Here is a 19,615-nt window from a genome sequence, read left to right on the forward strand (position 1 = left end):
TAATTATCAATTAAATAATTAATAATAAATACATAATTGATTGTTAATTAATCTTTAGTAAATTGAGTTCCCACCCTATTCCCCTAGAAACACAAAATTCCACCCCTACAATATAACTAAAATATACATGGATTATGCCATTTACATAAGTAATAAGTAATTAAAAAAATTATAAATAATAGTTATTACTTAGTTTACTTCCCACCCTAAACCCCTAAACCCCAGCAACCCACACCTAAAATATAACTAAAAAATAAATTAATTACACAAAGTACATAATTATTAATCGATTTATTAAATAATAATACATTAATAATCAATTGTTAATGTAATTTTACTTAATTAACTTCCCACCATATACCCCTACAAACCCAGCAGCCCGCACCTAAAATGTAACTAAAATAAATGATTATTTCATAATTCACATTATTAATATTCAATTAAATAATACTAAAGAATTGATTGTCAATTATTTATTGTTTAACTTCCCACCGTATACCCCAACAAACGTAGCAACCCACAGCTAAGATATAATTATATAAATAAATATGACAAAATATACATAATTAGTATCAATCACTTACTTACTTAAATCATTAATTATCATTTAATTATTACTTAATTAATTTCCCATCCTATCCTCCTACAATCTCAACAAGCTACTACAACAATATAAAGTACTATTAGCAGTTAAATGAAAAATTCTAAATTACTTAAAACTACAAACTATATTTGAAAATTTAAAAAATTGACGACAGTTGTTCAAACAATAGTGACATAAAATGAATATATAAACTAAACAATATTACCAACAATGATCTTATTGTTAATAATATTACTTACCAAAAACAAGTTGTTCTTGACAACAATATTGCTGCATCACAATAGTTTTTTCTGATATTTCTGTATTCCAATAGTAAAAACTCAATATTTTGTCCATCACAATAGTTTTTTCTGATATTTCTGTATTCCAATATTAAAAACTCAATATTTTGTCCAAGTAATGTTTGCATAGTGTAAGTTTGGTTTGTACAGAACAAACAAATACATTTCCCTAACTATAACTTAGCTTTAGCCATTGTTTTTTTATTATTATGATATATATATATATATATATATATATATATATATATATATATATACATACATATATAAACAAACCTACTGATGGTCGCCAGTAGGTAGTTATAGTTAGGACCTAGGGGCAGATTTATACTTTTTCACGCAAAACTGCATTAGCACAGTTTTGCATGAAAAAGTATAGCGCCGGCTAGCGCCATTCCAAGACACTGGCCGGGCGCCATAGTTATGGAATGGTGCCCGGCCCGGCGCTAATGCCCTGCTAGCGTTCTTGGAAAAGACACCAACAGGGTTGTGGAGGAGTCGGGGGAACCAGGGCTTGTGTGCCGAATTATGGCGCTACACCTTTGAGAGGCAAAAAAATTGCCTCTAAGCAGTGTAGCACCATTTTCCGGTGCACAACCCCCATGGACATGGCTCTTGTCTTAGTAAAGACAGGAGCCATGCCCAGCACCCCAATGGCCATGCCCAGGGAACTAATGTCCCCTGGGCATGGCCTGTGGGGCCAGCGCCGTGCAGGGGGCCTCAAGACAAGGCCCCCGACCGTTGTTGGGGAAAAAAATAAAAAAAATACTCACCTGGATTTACCTTGGATGGGTCCCCCATCCTTAGGTGTCCTCCTGGTGTGGGTGTGGGTGTCCCTGGGTCCAGGGAAGGGCACCTGTGGGCAATTTACATGGTCTTCTACCATGGAAATATGCCTATAGGTCCCCTTACGCCTGCCCATACCCAGGCTTAAATATTGACTCTAAGCAAGCTTAGCACCATTATTTGAGACCCCCATCCCCCTGTGCTGGATTTTAGCACGAGGGATAAATATGGCGCAAAGGCCATATCATACTTTTCTGGACGGGTACGCCTACCATTGACGCAAGGTAGGTTATCCCCTCCAGAAAACAACATTAACTCCATAACTTTGTCACTAGACGTGTCTAGGGCCAAAGTATAAATATGGTGTTAGGTTTGCGCCGAATTAGCATAAAATTAGTTGACACTAATTCAGCGCAAACTGAGTATAAATATGTTGCCTAGTTTCCATAGAAGTCTTTGTTGACTTGCATATAACTTTTTTGAAGCATGACAAATCTTCAAGAAATGTAAAAAAAAATGGTGCCTGGTAGGATTTGGGGTGATTTGTCAAATGGGGGCTGATAAAAAAGGGGGGAGGGGGTAAAAAAAATGTGTTTCACATGTTAATTCCCATAGGGACTTTGAACATGACTGCAGCCCAAACCGCTGGATGGAAAGTGTTCTTTTTGTGATTTGGTGTAAACTTGTTCAATGGTTTTTGAGATATTAAAGAAAAAAGAAATATAGATATCTGGACAGAGCCTAAGCACAGTTTTCATGGATGAGATCTGATTGCCTATCGGCACTTCAACCAGAAAGTGCTAGCAGCCATCTCTGGACCAAAATACATGATAGCACCCAATAAAGTGCATTGTAGTGAATGGAAGGTTTTGAGGGTCACAAAAAGGAGAATGTATAAAGGATGATAACAAATTTTAGTTACAATATATATCATTTGTTTCAAAGGTGATTTTATCCTGGGAGAAGCCTTCTGTTGGGATTTCACAAATCATGTTTGAGAGATAACTGTTTTCTCATGATTTTCCCGTAGCGGTTATGGAAGGTGCTCCAGAAGCTAAAATAAAAGCATATTTTCTGTAAATTCACACTTTCTTTCTCAGCCATATGAGAATGACCTTCTCAGCAAAACATGTACTTCCAACATGAGCAGTCTGTCAGTTGATTCTCTTGTGTTCTGCTGCAGCCTCCCGGAGCGTTCAAAAGAACACCTAGACCCATGTTTAAGAAAAAGTCATGCACCACTTTTTCTGCGCCGCCCTACTGGTACCTAACGACACCATCGTCGTGCCATATTTATAATACAGTGGACCATGGCAGTCGTTAGCACAATAGCGTCAAAATTTTTGATGGTATTGTGACACTTTTTTACACTAGCATCAAAAATGTTGACGCTAGTGTAGCAAACTGCAAGGTGACCCATCGGTTTCAATGGGATTGTCATTTTAACACCTGCTCTGAGCAGGGTTTAAAAATGACGGCAAAAACGGCGCAGGGAAATCTGTTAAATTTCACTGCACTATTTTTGCGGGCCTCCTAGTGCTGTAATGCCTCCCTTGCATACATTACGCCTGGTGCAGGTATATCATGGCACAAAGGTTTACAAAATGGCGCAATAAATGTATTGTGACACTTTGTAAATATGGCACAAGGAAAAAGTCACTTTAGTGCCGCTTTAGTGTAAACAAAAATGGCTATGGCGGCACTAGGGTGGCGCTAGGGGCTCTTAAATTTCCCCCCGTAGAGCAATAACAGCCTTACTTATGACAAAAGTATGGCACACAAAGACATCTTGATTGAATCAAACTGATAAAACTTAAAACATTTAATTTAGAAAGGAACAAAATAAGAGGGTTCATTTTGTCATAGATGTTATGGTTAGTACTGTTGAAAGAAAAATGAGGACACGTTTTAAGTGAGTTCTCAAATATGTTATTAAAACATTCTGACATGTAGACTGAAACATGCACTTTGAACACCAGCAGCAGACTGTCAGCAGTTTACTACAGTTTTCTAATGAGCAACTACAGTGCTAGCATTCTGAATTTATGCCAAAAGAGTGTCACATCTGACCACCATCTTGATGAAATTGAAGTGGAAAACAAAGCATTTTCTACTGAGGATACTGCAGTTAGAGAGGAGATTATGAAGATTCATAACAAAAAAGTCTCCTAAGATGGCCACCAGAGAAAACACTTATTATTTGGTTTTTTTGCAGTTTTATATAACGCAGACTTGACCCAAAGGTATTGCAGTGCTTTACGTGAGCATCAGTTACATTACACAAGGACACATTCCTTTTGGGCTTTAGGCATTGAGATATTAAGTGATGTGCCCAGAATCACAGGATGTCGAGCTGATGGCGAAACTCGTACCTGGTTCCCCAGTTGCAGAGTCTGGAATAGGCAGTGATGCTTTTAAGCTCAAAATGGCTTTATTTATAAAAACCCTAGCAATTCACTGAAAAAACAAAGGTTACAGGAATATTATTGTTAGGAAATAGCTTTGAAAATGCAGAAATTCTATGAAGAAAACAAAGGTTACAGGGATGTTTTAGTTAGGAAATGAAATTCCTAAAACCTGAAAATTGTTATAGCTCAGATTTTGCACACATGAAACTAGAGAAATTCAGCAGGTATAGTTATCTCAAGAAACTATCACTCGTGCCCTAAGGTATCTATAACTCGCACCCTCGCCATGCACTGCTAATTACCCCACATATTACATCAGTCATGATATCATTGATAATATCACTGCAACATTTGCAGTCAAATTATTGAGGAAAAAAACTGTGCATGGCACGGTTGCGAGTTGCAGTTACCTTTGGGCACAAGTTAAAGTTGACCATTCATTCTATATAGATTTTCTGTATAGATTTTGGTACCTATTTTTTCTATAAAAATTGAACTCATATGGATTTCATGAAATTCTAGCATGACTGAAGTTCTTCTGGAAATGCTTTAAACATCTCCGCCTTGGGGGATGCACTAAAGGAAAATGCACAATGTTATTGTATTTCCCTAAGTTCCTGTCATTCATTTAAATTGTAATTGTAATTGTAATTGTAATCGTATTTATATAGCGCTTACTACCCCTGACGAGGCGTCGAAGCGCTTTTCGATGAGTAGCACGCTACTCCGGTACCCAACAAGAATTAGTGATGGATTAGTATAATTTAATAAGGAGTACAGTTTTAGTATTATTATGAGTTCATTTGAGTTGCGGATATGAGAGTTTGTTAGTTAGATTGACTGGAGTAATGGAGGGGTGGAGGAGGAAAGAAATCCAGAAGTGTTAATTGGGAGTTTATCCTTCATTTGCTCAATCCAAAGGCTTGAGATGAATAAAAGGGGGGCGGAGGGGAAAGAGGATGTGGAAGGGTTAGGGAGAGCATAGTAGCAGGGTGAGATGAATGCAGGAGAATTTAGTAGGGTTGTGTGGGAGGTCACAGAGGTAGAGTGAGGTTTGGTGAGTTAGATGTGGGGGTGGAGGGATGAGCTTAGGCAGAGATATTTAGGAGATGGAAGTGGTCGAAGGGATTTGGGATGAGTCCGAGTGAGAATGGAGGATAGTTTGATAGAGACATGACATAAGAGCGATGAGTAGATAAGTGTGATAAAAAGAGAGCAGAAATTCATAGAAACATGCCAGGCACAGAAACAACATATACACATATATATATATATTTATACACACACACACACATGACTATACACACACATCTGCACATACAATACATAATTAGAAACATGGGTAAAAAATACTTAGTCGTCCATCCATCATCCTGGTAAAAAGGCGGGAACTCCCCCACCTACCTCGAGGGTGGACGGGGCGTGGCCCAGCGGGCGGAGCCCACAGGTGCTCCACAAAGGGAGAAACCCTCCACTCTGTGTCTCCAGCAGAGGAAGACAGAAACCGCGCGTCCCAGTCAGACACAGACCACGCTCCAGCACATCATCAGCTCACCTCCAGGAAGGATTCCAGATCCCCTCCGCCATGGGATCTCTGAGCGCACAGCCCCGCCCCGCCCCATCCCTGCTAAGCCCAAGAGCCAGGGTGGGCCGTCCTTTCCAGAAGGTGAGCTTCAACCGCGGCATCTGCCGCGTCCACATTGTACACTAGGGTACGTGATGGGCCACGGGGGCAAAACGTCTTCAGCAACCTTGTGTGCCCCCGGCAATGTCATTGCCACTAGTGCGTCCCCGCGGAGATGTCCTCGCGCCCCTGCGCATCAACAACGCACCACGCGAGTCGGCGGCAAACGCAGTGGGGTCGCCTTGGAAAGCTGTCCATCATTCTGGCAAGAGGTGGGAATTCCCCTACCTACTTCGAGGGTTGACGGGGCGTGGCTCAGCGGGCGGAGCTTACAGGTGCTTCATAAAGGGAGAACCTTCTACTCTGTGTCTCCAGGAGAGGAAGATAGAAACCGCGCGTCACAGTCAGATACAGATTACGCTCCAGTACATCATCAGTTCACCTCCAGGAAGGATTCTGGATCTTCCTCTGCTATGGGATCTCTGAGCGCACAGCCTTGCTTTATCTTTGCCAAGCCCGAGAGTTAGGGTGGCTTGTCCTTTCCAGAAGCTGAGCTTCGACTGCGGCACCTGCTACGTTTATATTGGTAAGTGCTTCCTTTGAGGTTTAGTTTCTGTAAAATGAGCATCGTGGCCTACACAACCGGAGTATTTTCTACGAGTATGTCAGTAAGCGTTACCTAGCATGTTTTATATACCCTGTTTATATTGTACACTAGGGGTACGTGATGGGCCACGGGGTAAAACGTCTCCAGCAACCTTGTGTGCCTTTGGCAATGTTATTGTTACTAGTGCGTCTTTGTGGAGGTGTCCTCGTGCTTCTGCGCATCTACAACACACCACCGGAATCGGCGGTAAACGCAGTGGGGTCGTTTTGGAAAGCTGTCCATCATCCTGGCAAGAGGCGGGAATTCCCCTGTGCTATTCTACCTTAAGTGTAGTTCAAGACAAGGTCTTGGGGAGCATGATAGTGTACAATAAGGCTGGAAGCATGCCAGCACATTCAGAGAAACCACACACACCATCTGTGGGGCATAAGAAACTGAGATTTGAGATTTGCTCTAAACTGCTTACTATGCCCATGCTTTTCCAGCTTTGACACCGGTGTGTGCTCTAAGATTTGCAATCCTATACATATGAAGAACCTATACACTCACCAATAGCATGTTTCTGTGCAAGAGTAAAATGTAATCTGTAGAAAAATTCCTTAAAAAACAAATATCAGTTATATCCAGATTTCCTTACCAGGCAATCAATCATTCAAATGCATTAAACACAATGGCAGATCAATCAGATTCAAGGTCTCGGTATTTGTTCATTTTCAACCAAGTACTAATAACACAACCAAGCCTAAGACGTCTAAGAAGATATGATACTAACGTATCTTACCCCCTTTAAGAACCACTCTTGTCAGTAAAAACATCTTTCATGGTAACAAACAGAGGGGCAGGTTGCAGGAGACAGAGGGTATTATAACCCATTTCAGAAGGTCATGGGGGAAGCAGGAGTTTTTGGGCCCAACCAAAAGTAGCCTTTTACTCCTGATGTCCTGGGGCCTGACCTACTATGGGTACTGAGTACCTGGGCCAAGTACTACTGCTGCAGGACTTGACTCTAAGTGGCAGCACAGGTCAAGCAATCCAGGGAGGGCTCTTCAGTAGGAGGTAGGTGTAAAGCATACACAGGCTCAAGAGTATGAACAGTAGCACCATTAAGCTGAGTGATGAGTTAAATACTTTAATGAAAAAGGAGTATCTTAATGTAAACACATAAAGCATGTAACCGACAGACTAAATAGCCCCCATAGTGATCTTATGGTCAGCGCACCAGCGTAATGCGGGGTGGAATCCCTGAGTCCTACAGTCCTGTCTAGTGAGGATGGTTATTCCCCATTCAATAATGTAGGCAACTCCCAGATGTGGCCCACGCTAGTCCCAGGCAACAAAGTCCATGTATCCCCTTAATGTTAGCAGTGTTTATGCAATAGGCTAGTGTAAGTCTCCAGTTTGCCTAACATCCTGGATCAGTCTTACCCAACCCAACCCCAATGTCAGCCAGCAAATCCAGAAGGACCATCGCACTCCTTCATGAGCTCCACCCTCCAGATGCTGAGAGCCTACATCTCCTTGTGGTTTCTTCAACCCTCCTCAGTCTCTGGTCAGCCCCTATCAGCTTTGAGCATCCTAGCCCAGCTCTTGCGGCACTCAGGAAGTATTCCTCCTGGCTTCACATTTGCCCCCCTTCCTGGTCACACAAGAGTTTGTCATGGGCAACAACCTCGTCCTCAGGGCAGCCTCCCTTCCTGGAAACATAGGAGGGCCACTGACTTGAATGTGGCCATGGGTAATTGGGTGATGGCCCTCACTTCACAGTGACCACTTTCTGTCAACTGAAGTGGGTCACTGACTTGCACGCAACCATGTGTGATGGCTTACTCTACATTTTTGTCCCCTTTCTGGCAACAGTGAGGTTGCTGACTGGCACGTAACCAAGGGCAATGGCTTGCACTTCACAGAGTCTCCCATTCCTACAAAATGTGGGTCACTATTTTTGTCACAACCACAGACAATGATGGGCCACCCTTCACAGTGGCCTCCTTCCTGACAATACTAGGGTCACCGACTTCAATGCAGACGTGGCCTCCAGCAGTGGTTCCAGTGGACATCTCACAATTCGCTCACCATGACCCAATCGCCAGGATCTCTGCTAGACCTTGTCCCTTCAAATAGTCTCCTCACAGGACCCACTGGTCTTGGCAGGCCAGCAGAAGGCTGGTGCTCCAGGCTCAGGGCAAGTGGTCTTGAATTCTGGGGTGATAGCCCTTACCCAGGAACGAGACTGGTAGATCTTGGTCCTTACTCCAACTACCATCAGCTAGAAGTCTTGTCAATCTTCCTTCTTCTGATGCACAGTGCTGTTAAGCAAAACTTCTACCTCTATAGTCTAAATCCTAACACAAATGTGGTTTAGTGTTCTGAGCCTTTGGAATTTGGGTTATGGGCGTCAGTTTCTTTGAAGTGCTCTCTTCTCTGTACTGCCCTTTGTCAAAGGGACATTTTGCTACAGCAGGAGTGACTCCAATTCAGATTGACCCACAGCAAAACCAAGGGAATAACTGGGGATCACAACTGCCTCTCAGCCTCCACTGAAATATGCTCATAAAAGTTCAAAGGTCTGATCCTTCGTCTCTATCAAGATTCCCTGGTCCACAGTGCCAACCTTATCAGTCCCACTGTCTTCCTGACAATGAGCCCAGTTCCCACTGAAAAGTAACTCTTCCTAGAATCAATGAGATTTTTAAGGTGCATAGAGGATCCTCTGCGCCCCTTCATTTGTGTGTGTATGTCCCCATCCCAGCTTTCAGGAATGTCTCCTGTTCTGCACCCATTCTTTAGCAGTGGGTACCAGGCCATGGCCCCTGTGCATCGCCACTCTGCATTTGGCCACCAGGAGCAGGAAGTCAGTAAGTTTGCGCACCTCAGCTGGAGTATCCTTTACACAGCCCAGCAGAGTCACCAGAGGTCTCCTGGGTACTTGGGACTCCATTATCTCATTAAAAATGCAACACTGGTGTCCATGTTATGTACCATCTACTAGCGCACACGCAAGCAAATATGTTTTCTACAGCTGGGTCCTATGTAGGCCATAACTAAACACCCCATTAGTTAAGTTAAGAGAGTATCTGTGGGAGGGAGCTCTTTATTATATTCCCACTTTAATTGATCCTCTTGAGGTAGACGGACTTTTTCATGCATTCAGGATTTTTCTTCTTTTGGTGTGTCTTAGTCGAATATGTAAAATTGCAAATTTTTGAGCCCCTACCATTTAGGAAGCCACTCCGTGGTAAATTAAGGATTTTGAGTACAGAGTAGTTGTTTCTTTGTTGGGCTCAGTCTTAGAAAGGTAAGACATTGAGTAGAGTATCTCCTCATCAATGCAGAGGTACTTAAAGGGAGGTAGAGTTTGCATATTGGAGTCTTGCTTCATGGCTTTCCCATTAGAATCCAGTTGCTGCAAAGAAGAGGTAGACTTCCTTAATTAGTAGTTTTGTGTCTTCAAGCTGGTAAAAGAGTTGACCTGAGTGTGCTTCTGAATTCCTGATAGTTAATTATTAGCTGGTTAAGATGTCAGAGCAAAAGGTAATTTAAACATATACCAGCCTAGCCCCAGTTTGGGCAGCAAGGAGTTTGGTATGTCTGGACTTGTTCCTCTTTTGCTCAGGGTATTAGAGATCCATTTCTTCCTCTTCCTTTTATTTTATCATGAGCAATTGTATTAAGAAAGGGGGAGAAGATGCTTAGAGACTAGTCCGATAAGAGTAAAGTAACAGTACATGCATAATATGCCATTATAATAGTAGTTTGAATAGTGTGAGGAATCATATTTGGTTGAGTTCACCCATGAGGAGAAATGTGCAACTGCTACTGCTTAGGGTCAATGGCAAAGCCAAATAACCCACCCTCCCACCTTCTTTGTTCATGACTAGGTGCTGATGATATTTCCAAACCAAGAGAAGTAACAGTTAAGTGGTGGAAGCATCTGTTCTTCAATTTGAGAATGCTCTTCTGAATGGGTGAGATTTACCCTAACTACAGGGTAAAGTGTAGTGTTGAAAACAACCTCCTCACCTCTAGGTAGGCATGATGGCAAAGAATTGTCTATTTTGGCATAATCAGAGGTTATATGCTGGTCTTTCCTGTCAGTGGGAGTGTCCATTTGATTTTGCTCCTTTTCCACTAGTGATAATCTTCTTTGTCAGATTTGTCTGGAAGACTTTGTCAAGGCCCGACTGAACTGGTGTATATTTATCCATGGAAAGTTCAGATAAGGCAGAGGAACCCAACAGCCCAATCATAACCAATATAACAGTTTCTAGAGCACCTGTAGTTTGTGTCCATCAAGACAAGGGGTGACAATTGGAGTGCAATCTTGAGAACACACAGTCACCAGTCAGAAAATTAAAACTGTAGTACTATGTTGCTTCTCTCTGATACCTAGATAGAATGACAGACCAATTGTAGAAAGAGACCAGTGTGATACTAGGCACTGGTGAAGGAGCGTCTGGGCTTTTAGGAGCTCAGAGGCAGCAGAGAACAATGCAGTCATGCAAACTCATTGAAGACATGTTTAAAAAAATATATTTTCTTTTTTCTCCTAACATAATTATACATTGATCCAGGTCCTGCGTGAATCCATAATTACCTTAAGTGCAAAAAAAACAAATTAAGGCATTGACAGAAAGCCTGGGAGAGAGGCCATCACATTAAACATTATTAATAAATAAGTAAAGAAAAGTGCAAGTTCAATGTTAAATCTGTTTGCATGAGAGTGGTGTTAATCATTCTTCTCATTATGGACCTCAAACACCAAGAATACCACCTCTCCAATTCCAATTCCAATACAAAGAGTAGCAACCACACTCATGGATCTCTTCCAGGTTTCTCATTTCCATATGCAGCTCTTTCAAGAATGTCAAATGAAATCAAAAGGAGGAGGCATAGAACCTCATTATGAAGCTTTTGGGCAGTAGCAGACTTATGGGAGATTACAAGATCCATGGGAGCTCCATGGATCATAAGATATTCTCCCAGAGACCTCGGGTGAAATACCAGGCAAAGCATGTGAGAATCAGAGGGAAAAAACATTTTTCATAAGGCCCCCCTAATTCACTTGCAATGGGCCCCTTGATTTGCCGCCCACAAGCTGATTGTCTTGCATATGGATACAGGCCCTCATTATGACTTCGGCAGTCTTTTTCGAAGACCGCCGCAGCCACTGCTGCCAGCAGACCACCAGTGTTGGCGGTCTGCTGACCGTCCTCTTATGATTCCTTAAAGGACTTCTGCCTATTTACTGGTGGAAATCTGACTCCGTCGGTCTGGCCGACAAAGTTGAAGAGGCGTTTCCACCACCAGCACCGCCACACCAACAAGACTCTGCCTGCCGTGTTACGATATGTATGTCGCAGAGTCCTGTACAGCGGTGCGGTGATGGCGGTGGAAAATGTGAGGACCCATCCCCTTTCGGACACCCACCTCGACCGAAAAGGTAAATTGATCGTCAGAAAGGGGTGGGGGTGTTAGGTGCATATGTGTGGTTTGTGCGTGTATGTGTGCCTGAATGGGTGTGCGTGAGTAAGTGAATGTCTGTGTGCATGGAGGGCATGTGTGAGTGTGCATGTGTGTGGATGAAGAAGGGGTGTGGATGAGTGTGGATGAAGGGTGGTGGGGTTGGGGGCGTGTGTGCACATGTGTGGGTGAAGGAGGGTGGGGGTGTGTGCATGTGTTTAGATGAAGGTGTCCATGTATGCTGATGAGTGGTGGAGGTACATGGGGAGGTGTGGGAATGTGTGTGTATGTGCTGGTGTCAGGAATGGGGATTCCTGTCGCCGGGTACGTGACTGCCAGGCTTTTCTTGGCGGGGTGACTGCCGCAAAAAGCCTGGCGGTCTGCAGCCTCATAATATGGCCTGTGGCATTAGGGCTGCTGACTGCCATATTACCATGGCGGCATTGTGGTGGTTTGCAGCCAAACCGCCTATCTCATAATGCGGCGGTCTTCACTGTCGGGTCTAAAGACCGCCAGCCTCGTAATGAGGGCCATAATGTTGATGGCTGGCAGCCCAATAGAAAAATAGGAGTGTTACTGGGACAACGGTTTTCAAAATAATTCATGTGTTGTAGCACGGCAATTTGATTCTTTGTGAATTCGTTTATGTACTGTTTAGTGTGAATAGTGCCCAGTGGAACAGAGCATAGTTGTTGATAGGTAACATTATGTTTTTTTGTTTATACCCGGCCTAGAGTGTATTTACATCGCACCAACCATACAAATGGAGACCGCTGAATTAGGAGAAATCCAACAGAATTTAACATTAGACTATTATAGGTAAGAATGTCATTCATTTCCTTGATTTAGTCATAATCACATTCAAGTTGTGTTGTGAACGAATATACATTTATTTTCTTTCCAGGCTTCTTACCCTGGAGATCATGTTTAAGTTGAAGGGGATAAATCTTCACACAGTTAGCCAAGAAGAGCTACCTGACTGCTATGACTTTACTTTGAGAGTAAGTAAACAAGTTGTTATCAAATACAATGAAGCATAAGTTTAATACTTCCACAAACAGAATACCTCAAAAATCACTGTGGACTATTTAGAGAGATATCTTTTTTTTTTTTTTTTTTTTTAAATTGGCTTCTTAGTTGATTGTTGAAAAGCAGAGTTGGTGCTTTACTTTAAAAAGGATAAAAGTGATTTTCATTTCATTTACATTTTCAATGTGTTGTCATTGTAGTGGATACTTTTAAGTTCAAACCACAATAGTAAACAACAAAGGGCCTGAGTAATATACTGGCTAATGGCATGTTGTTCTGCCAGGGGGATGGAGTAAATTACTCCATCGATCTGGTAGAGGTACCGTCTGCCAAATTTAGAAATGACCGCTAGTTGGCCAGGAAGCATTGCCAGATACTGTCATCAAGGTGGTTGCTGTAAATTCTTTTAACTGTTTGGTGCAAGGCTCCGTCAGTATGAGGCATCTCCCATGGCGAGGGGGGTATTATTTATTTTATACTGTCCTTCACCTCAAGAGGTTTCTTTTGGGGTGATGGACAGTCAAAAAACAGCTATATGACTGCCTATATTAATTGGACAAATAGACATATAGCTAATTCTCCGCAAGTCCTTACACCATCGGGCCATCTGGCAAGTTTGGCTGTGATGGAGAAGTCACCACCATAGCCAAAATTAATGTCTGCCCACATCTAAATCATGCGGGCAGACCCAGGGGCGTCAATTCACCAAAATGCAAGGGGTAGAGGAAGTGACATCACACATCATTTCATCTTTGCTTAGATTACAAACACATTCACTACCACCCATACACACAGTGACTCTCACATACACACTCTCACCCGCAAGCACGCAAACAACATACATTTAAAAATGTTTGTTACTTACCTTAGCTACCAAAGAGGGTCATTGTCCAGCTAATGATACTCCATTTTTTATTACACTAATAGAGAATAATATAACACTATTCACTATTAGTTTAATTAAAAATAACTGATTGAAAACAAGGAACTGGAGCCCCAAGCAACGCCCATAAGGATGAACTGCCCCTGTGCTCCTGGCACTTTTCTTTCCATCTCTGAGGCCAGGGGTCGCAAAAGCAGTGCCAGGGGTCCCAAGTTGCAACCCCTGGTGACCCCTAAATGACATCTATCGTGGACCCCTATCTTCGTGGGGAGTGAACTCCAGTGCCTCTCTGTCTGCCAACATATAAATCAGGTGCTAAATTTATATCTAGTTGCCAAATTTAGTGCAATGTACTGTTGCATATATTAAATATGTGTGACCTATTGCATTCCACTGTATTTTCAGGTAATCTTAAATAAATATTCAATGTGTTGTAGAGATTACATTTAGCCTCCATTTTATATCATACAAAATATGTCTATGCTTCAACATGGTCAAAGTCATTTGTGATCGATTTGCAATTAAGTTGGATGTTGCAGGTTTCAAAATCAAATCGATTGCCTCAGAATTTTTGAATGCAACTGAATTGTTTTTGCCTTATAATTTGACATGCTTGCAAAAATTGATGGCTAATAAATAAGAAACCTATGCTATGCTTAGTACTAAATGTTTAGAAAAGTTGCCTTTCAATGTAGCTAAAACCTCATCTGCCATCTGGCTCATTCGCAGTTTCATTTCTCTCCCTATTTCAACATTTCATTTCACATCTTGTCTTAGGGCCTAATTACAAGTACACGGTCCACAGGGCTGCCGTACCCACTGTGGCAGTCCGACCGCTGCATCCCGGGCAGTCAAACCACCAGATTGCGATGCTGGTGGTCCAACCACCAGTGCATTGCTAATACCTCCAGGATAAGAGATCACAATGGGTTGGCAGCGGTGAAAGTCATGGACCACAAAGGTGGTGCTGAGTTTGGCACTATCATGCTGATCACTCCTTTCCTTTCCGTCAGCCTTTTCATGGCCAGTATCCCTGTCATAAAAAGGTTGGTGGAAAGTTAGAGTTGGGGCCACTGGGGTGCCCCTGCACTGCCCATGACAAGACTGTGGGCAGTGCAGTGGCCCCCCTGCCAGCACCCTCAGAATGCGCAGTCTGCTAGGCAGACAGTGCGCATTCCGAGGGTGCTGGGGTCACCCTCTGTGCAACAGCATCATCTTCGGCTCCCTAAGGGTGCTGTGGCTAATGCTGCTGCACTGTTTCTGCCGACCAGCCCAGCAGAAACATCATACCTTGGTGGGGAGGCCACTGGCTTGGTGGCCCCTTCCCCACTGCCGTTTTGGATTTCTGGGGGTCCGACCACCGAACTCCTAATGAGGCCCTTAGACATTTCCAGATAGGCAGATATGAAGATATGAAAAAATAGGTGCACATTCTTTTACAAAAGTCTTGGTTTCTCCCTTTTGAACACAGATGTATGCATGAGAACAAAGGTTTTTGTTAGTCTGTATGAGGATGGAGCTTCTTCATCTGTAATTCTTCCTTTTGAACACAGATGTATGCATGAGAACAAAGGTTTTTGTTAGTCTGTATGAGGATGGAGCTTCTTCATCTGTAAAGAGATAACACTTTATGGAGTTTGCAATGTGTCCATGGCTAACCTAGCGTGTTATTTGAAGGGTGTTCCCGTACCGTTGATCAAGCCTGACTTTTTGTTGCCTTCTAATGGGAGCTACTTCATTTTAAATGATCAGAGTAGCTGTGGGATGAAACTAACGCCCTCATTTTAACATTGAGGGTAAATACCGCCTACCACCGCAGTGATGGCCACCATAATACCGCCTCCGCAGCCACCATCCGTCTGCCATAGTATGAGCACTGCCTGACTTCTGCCACAATAAGGGCAGAAATCCATCAGTGTTCATGGTGGTGGACGGTGGTAAGCTGGTGCTGCTACCACCAGCACCACCATGCCAGTAGAATGCCGCCAGCTGTATTATGACAAGGAATACGGCCTGGCAGTGTTCTGCTGGCTTGCGCTGCTGGCGGTAGCAGTGCCCCTTACTGTTCCCTGCCGGAAGACCTCGTCGCTCAAGGTAAGTCAGGCTTCCGACAGGGGAGGGGTGTGGGAGAGTGGGGGGTGTTGTGTGTGTGTGTGTCTGAGTGTGTGCGTGAATGAGTGAGTGTGTGAATACATCTGTGTGTGTTGTGTCGTTAACATGGGTGTATGCGTGTGAGTGAGTGTAAGGATTGGAGGGGATGGCGGAGTGTGAGAATCGGAATTGGTGGAGGGGTGAGGATCAGAGGGGGTGGAGAGGGAATTTGGATGGGGGGCATCAGGTGAGTGTTGGGGGGGTGGGGGAGCCACCTACTGGTGACAGGGAAGGAGTTCCCTGTCACCGGTAGGGCCTACCTCCATGGTTTTCACCACAAAAACCATGGTGATAGGCTGGCTCATAATACCGCCGGCAGTACTATGCCGGCCGCCGGGCTGGAAATACATATCTCCGGCCCGGCGGCTCATACCACCATGCCGGTATGAGTGGAGAAGTGGCGGGTTGGCTGTAGCAAACCTGACAATCTCATAATGTGACGGTATGTACCGCCAGCCTGTTGGCGGTCATACCACCACATTAACACTCGCCGCCTGGGTCATAATGACCCCCTAAGTGTCCCCTATGTGGTCACTGTTTCCAAGGTTGTGACTTGTTGTATGAATATCTTATATCCCCCCACACAGGGTAACTTTGTGGTGGAAAGTCCATGGTTCTCAAATCAACTTTGACAAATTAAGCAGGCTGAAAGTCTTATTGTTTCACAAAGATGTGGCACTAACATATGTCTCAGAAACTTTTCATCTCCAAGTAGCCTGTTTGTTAGAAATACAATTGCATTTGCGCACTCAATTCCATAGCATTGCAGTGAGTTTTTACACTGTATTTTTAGCGCTTCTTCACAGCTGGAGTGGCATACTTTTTTAAGATACTGTGGTCTGAACTAGTTTCTACGTCTCAGCATGTACTTGAAGTTAGTCTGTCCTTTCTTCACTACTTGTATTCACATGGTTTTGGAGGGATTCAGATTGTGTTGTTGCTTCTTGTTGCTATTTTGGTTCTATTTTTGTTGGTCATCTTATTTATCGACAGGTATAATTTTAGAGTAATCAGGTGTATTATCCTTTACCCTCACACTTTCCTTAGTGATTTGACCTTGTTGATCATATTTTTCTTGAACATATTTTTCCCCACTGTGTCTCTTGGAGGAACAGCTGACAACCCAGTCATTATACCTTTGACTCCTACTTCTAGGTGGACCTTCCAGAGAACATGCTATGTACACCTTTGGTGCACTTGAGCTCATGTATCAGTGGCCACGCATATGTAAAGAATCAGTACTGGAGGCTGTGGAAACCCAAGAAATTAGTAAATGGGCAAGGAGGAGGTGCAGGTCAATCTTCTACACCCAATAGATGGAGGATGAACGGAAGTGCCTTGCTCAAACTATTCCTATAGTCAGTTAATGCACAGAAACAACCAACAGCTATTAAACACCACAAACAAAGGGGTGAATCTGCCAGTTTAGAGTTTAAAGACAGCAGAAATTGTATTCTTACTTCATTATGAACAAGGTATCTCACTAAACTAGCAGAATAAATTGTGCTTTGCTTGAAAGTAATTTTCTTGGTCCCTTGTCAATCTTTGCTATCCACATAACATACTGAGATTGTTGACTTTCTTCTAACTTATCTCTGTTTTATTTTTATAAGCAGTATTTATGTGCACCACTTGCTGATGTACACTCACAGGTACCAGGAAAGGGGTTAGGAGAAAGGAAGAGAGACTCTGAATAAGCCAGGAGTGTTTGAAGATAGGTAACAATACCAATATCCTCATTTATAACTCCTGTGTTTACACCTCTTGGCCGTCAGGTTACAACTTTTGGCCCTGCCATTGATGAACCTGTAAGACCTATCAAGCCATACCTCATGCCTTTGGAATAATGTATGCTGGCTGCCAGTACCCCACACATCACTTGGGTACCCACAGTGATGCAGTCTTGCTGGAGGTCAGGTACGCCTCACACCTAGTCCTATGTGATGCATCTAGCCAGCTGACATCTGCCTTTTTCTTTTCTTTGCTGATCATAGCTATCATCTTTATGATGATGAATACCATTTTTTATCTTTCTATCTACTAGCAAAAGTGCTTGTTGGAAGGAGCTTTTTGGTTGAAAATAAAATGCAAAATGTACTAATGTCCTAATGCCTTGTTGTGAGAAAGTGTAATTCATCCTGCAAAAAATAACTAGATTTTTTTTTTTTTGCATTTGGGCCTCTGGGTGTTGGTCCACTATTGTGGAGTGGGGTACCCAAATGGAGTTTCTGCTCTTTAATGATCAATGTTGAATGGATTTGAGCATATCCCCCAGTGTCACCTCCAGTGCAATAGTGCAGTGGCAGTTGTGGTAAAGGACTATGAGCAACGTGTGTATGACATATGCCTACACATATGCATGTTCATGAAGTCTGAGTGAGGAAGATTGTTGTTGAGTTAAGCCTGTTATCTATGTACATACATCAATATGACTGAGGGCACCCAGTCTAAATTGTTATAATTTAATTGGAAACTAATAGGAACTGTACCATCCCTCTTTGGTAAAATGTATCATGTGCAATGTTTTAACAGTTCACTTTATTTGTCAGATTGTGATTAAACTGTTGTTACCTTGTATATTGTCATGTTTTTGCTCAGAACTGTACAACAATCTTACACAGGATGACGTAGGCTCAGAAGAGGAAGACATGTCTTACATGCTTCTTGTCAACATATTGCTGCACACTGTGCCTTACTGATGTGATGCTCCCTCAGTGCAGGAGCTGCTCACGTGTTGCCACAAGCTAACCATAAGGTCCCAAATAAGGGCAGAGTTTGGCCTTATGCCATGCCCTTTTAAAGGTGATGTTCATTCTGTTGAGAAATGTTGGAAACTCCCAGTCCAAAAAGTGTCAGAGTTTCTTCCAGTACGGTCAATTTCAATTTTGAGTAGATGCAAGCCACCGCTTCAATAGGCATGATGCATTGCAAATCATCTCCTTCCCTGATTTTTCTTCATGCTCAATGGCCACCTGTTACTCATTTGAGTCCCAGATATTTGTCCTTGACAGGTTGGATTTTTCTTTTGTGAATTTTTCTTTTTTAACCTGTCATTTACTATTTCATGTTGCACCACTACTTCATCTTCTTTTTCTCATGCAGTTGGAATTCATTTTTGATATTCCTTTCCTGGATCTGTTGTTATTTCCAGATGTCACGAGGAGTTTGTTAGCTTTCTGTTATCACTAACTCTAGCTATATCTTCAATCAAAAATAATAAGGGTGCCAAAGGTGGATTTTCTGCCCGTTCATTGTTAGGATTGTTAAGACTGTTCACAGGACTTGAGATCATGTGAATGAGACCATTTTATTTAAGATCATTCCCATCCCATCAAAGTCTTGATTCCCATTTTGGTTGGTTTTATAGAGTCATATAAAGTTTTCTGGATCCATTGGCTTCTGTCCAAACTTTCTGTGATGTCCTTTTGGTTCCTGGTTCCATATTCTAGGTGTAAGTAGATCTGAGTATCATGCATGTACAAATAAAATTGAAGATAATATTATACAATTAATTGAGCCAGTGGGTGCATGTAGAAGAAAATTTAGTGGTGAAGTTGTAGTGATTTAATAGAAAAACAAGTTCATGGAATACCATTATTGAGAAACCATTTAAACTAAACTGTTTAATGAAATTTTTAGAATGAATGACATTTAACGTTTCATAGAAACCAATTTATAGAATGCCTATTTGGTCGAAATTGGCTTTTGAAGACTTATTTTTTAAGTGTAAATGCAATGGTTGCAGGTCTTACTTTCTGAATCAGTTTTGGCAGAGATACTTA

The 19,615-nt window shown here is 42.5% G+C and overlaps 1 protein-coding gene across 4 annotated transcripts in view; it reads left to right on the plus strand.

Annotated features, from left to right (window-relative positions):
* MCOLN3 (mucolipin TRP cation channel 3) overlaps positions 1 to 19,615 on the plus strand; it is a 391,010-nt gene that overhangs the window by 204,907 nt on the left and 166,488 nt on the right. For all 4 annotated transcript variants that reach the window (XM_069232275.1, XM_069232278.1, XM_069232277.1 and 1 more), the window contains 2 exons: positions 12,505 to 12,589; positions 12,675 to 12,771. In XM_069232275.1, coding sequence (XP_069088376.1) covers positions 12,505 to 12,589; positions 12,675 to 12,771 — 182 coding nt within the window. The remainder of the gene's footprint in view (positions 1 to 12,504; positions 12,590 to 12,674; positions 12,772 to 19,615) is intronic.

The sequence above is a fragment of the Pleurodeles waltl genome, chromosome 4_2 (genome assembly GCF_031143425.1).
Source record: "Pleurodeles waltl isolate 20211129_DDA chromosome 4_2, aPleWal1.hap1.20221129, whole genome shotgun sequence".
NCBI lineage: Eukaryota > Metazoa > Chordata > Amphibia > Caudata > Salamandridae > Pleurodeles > Pleurodeles waltl.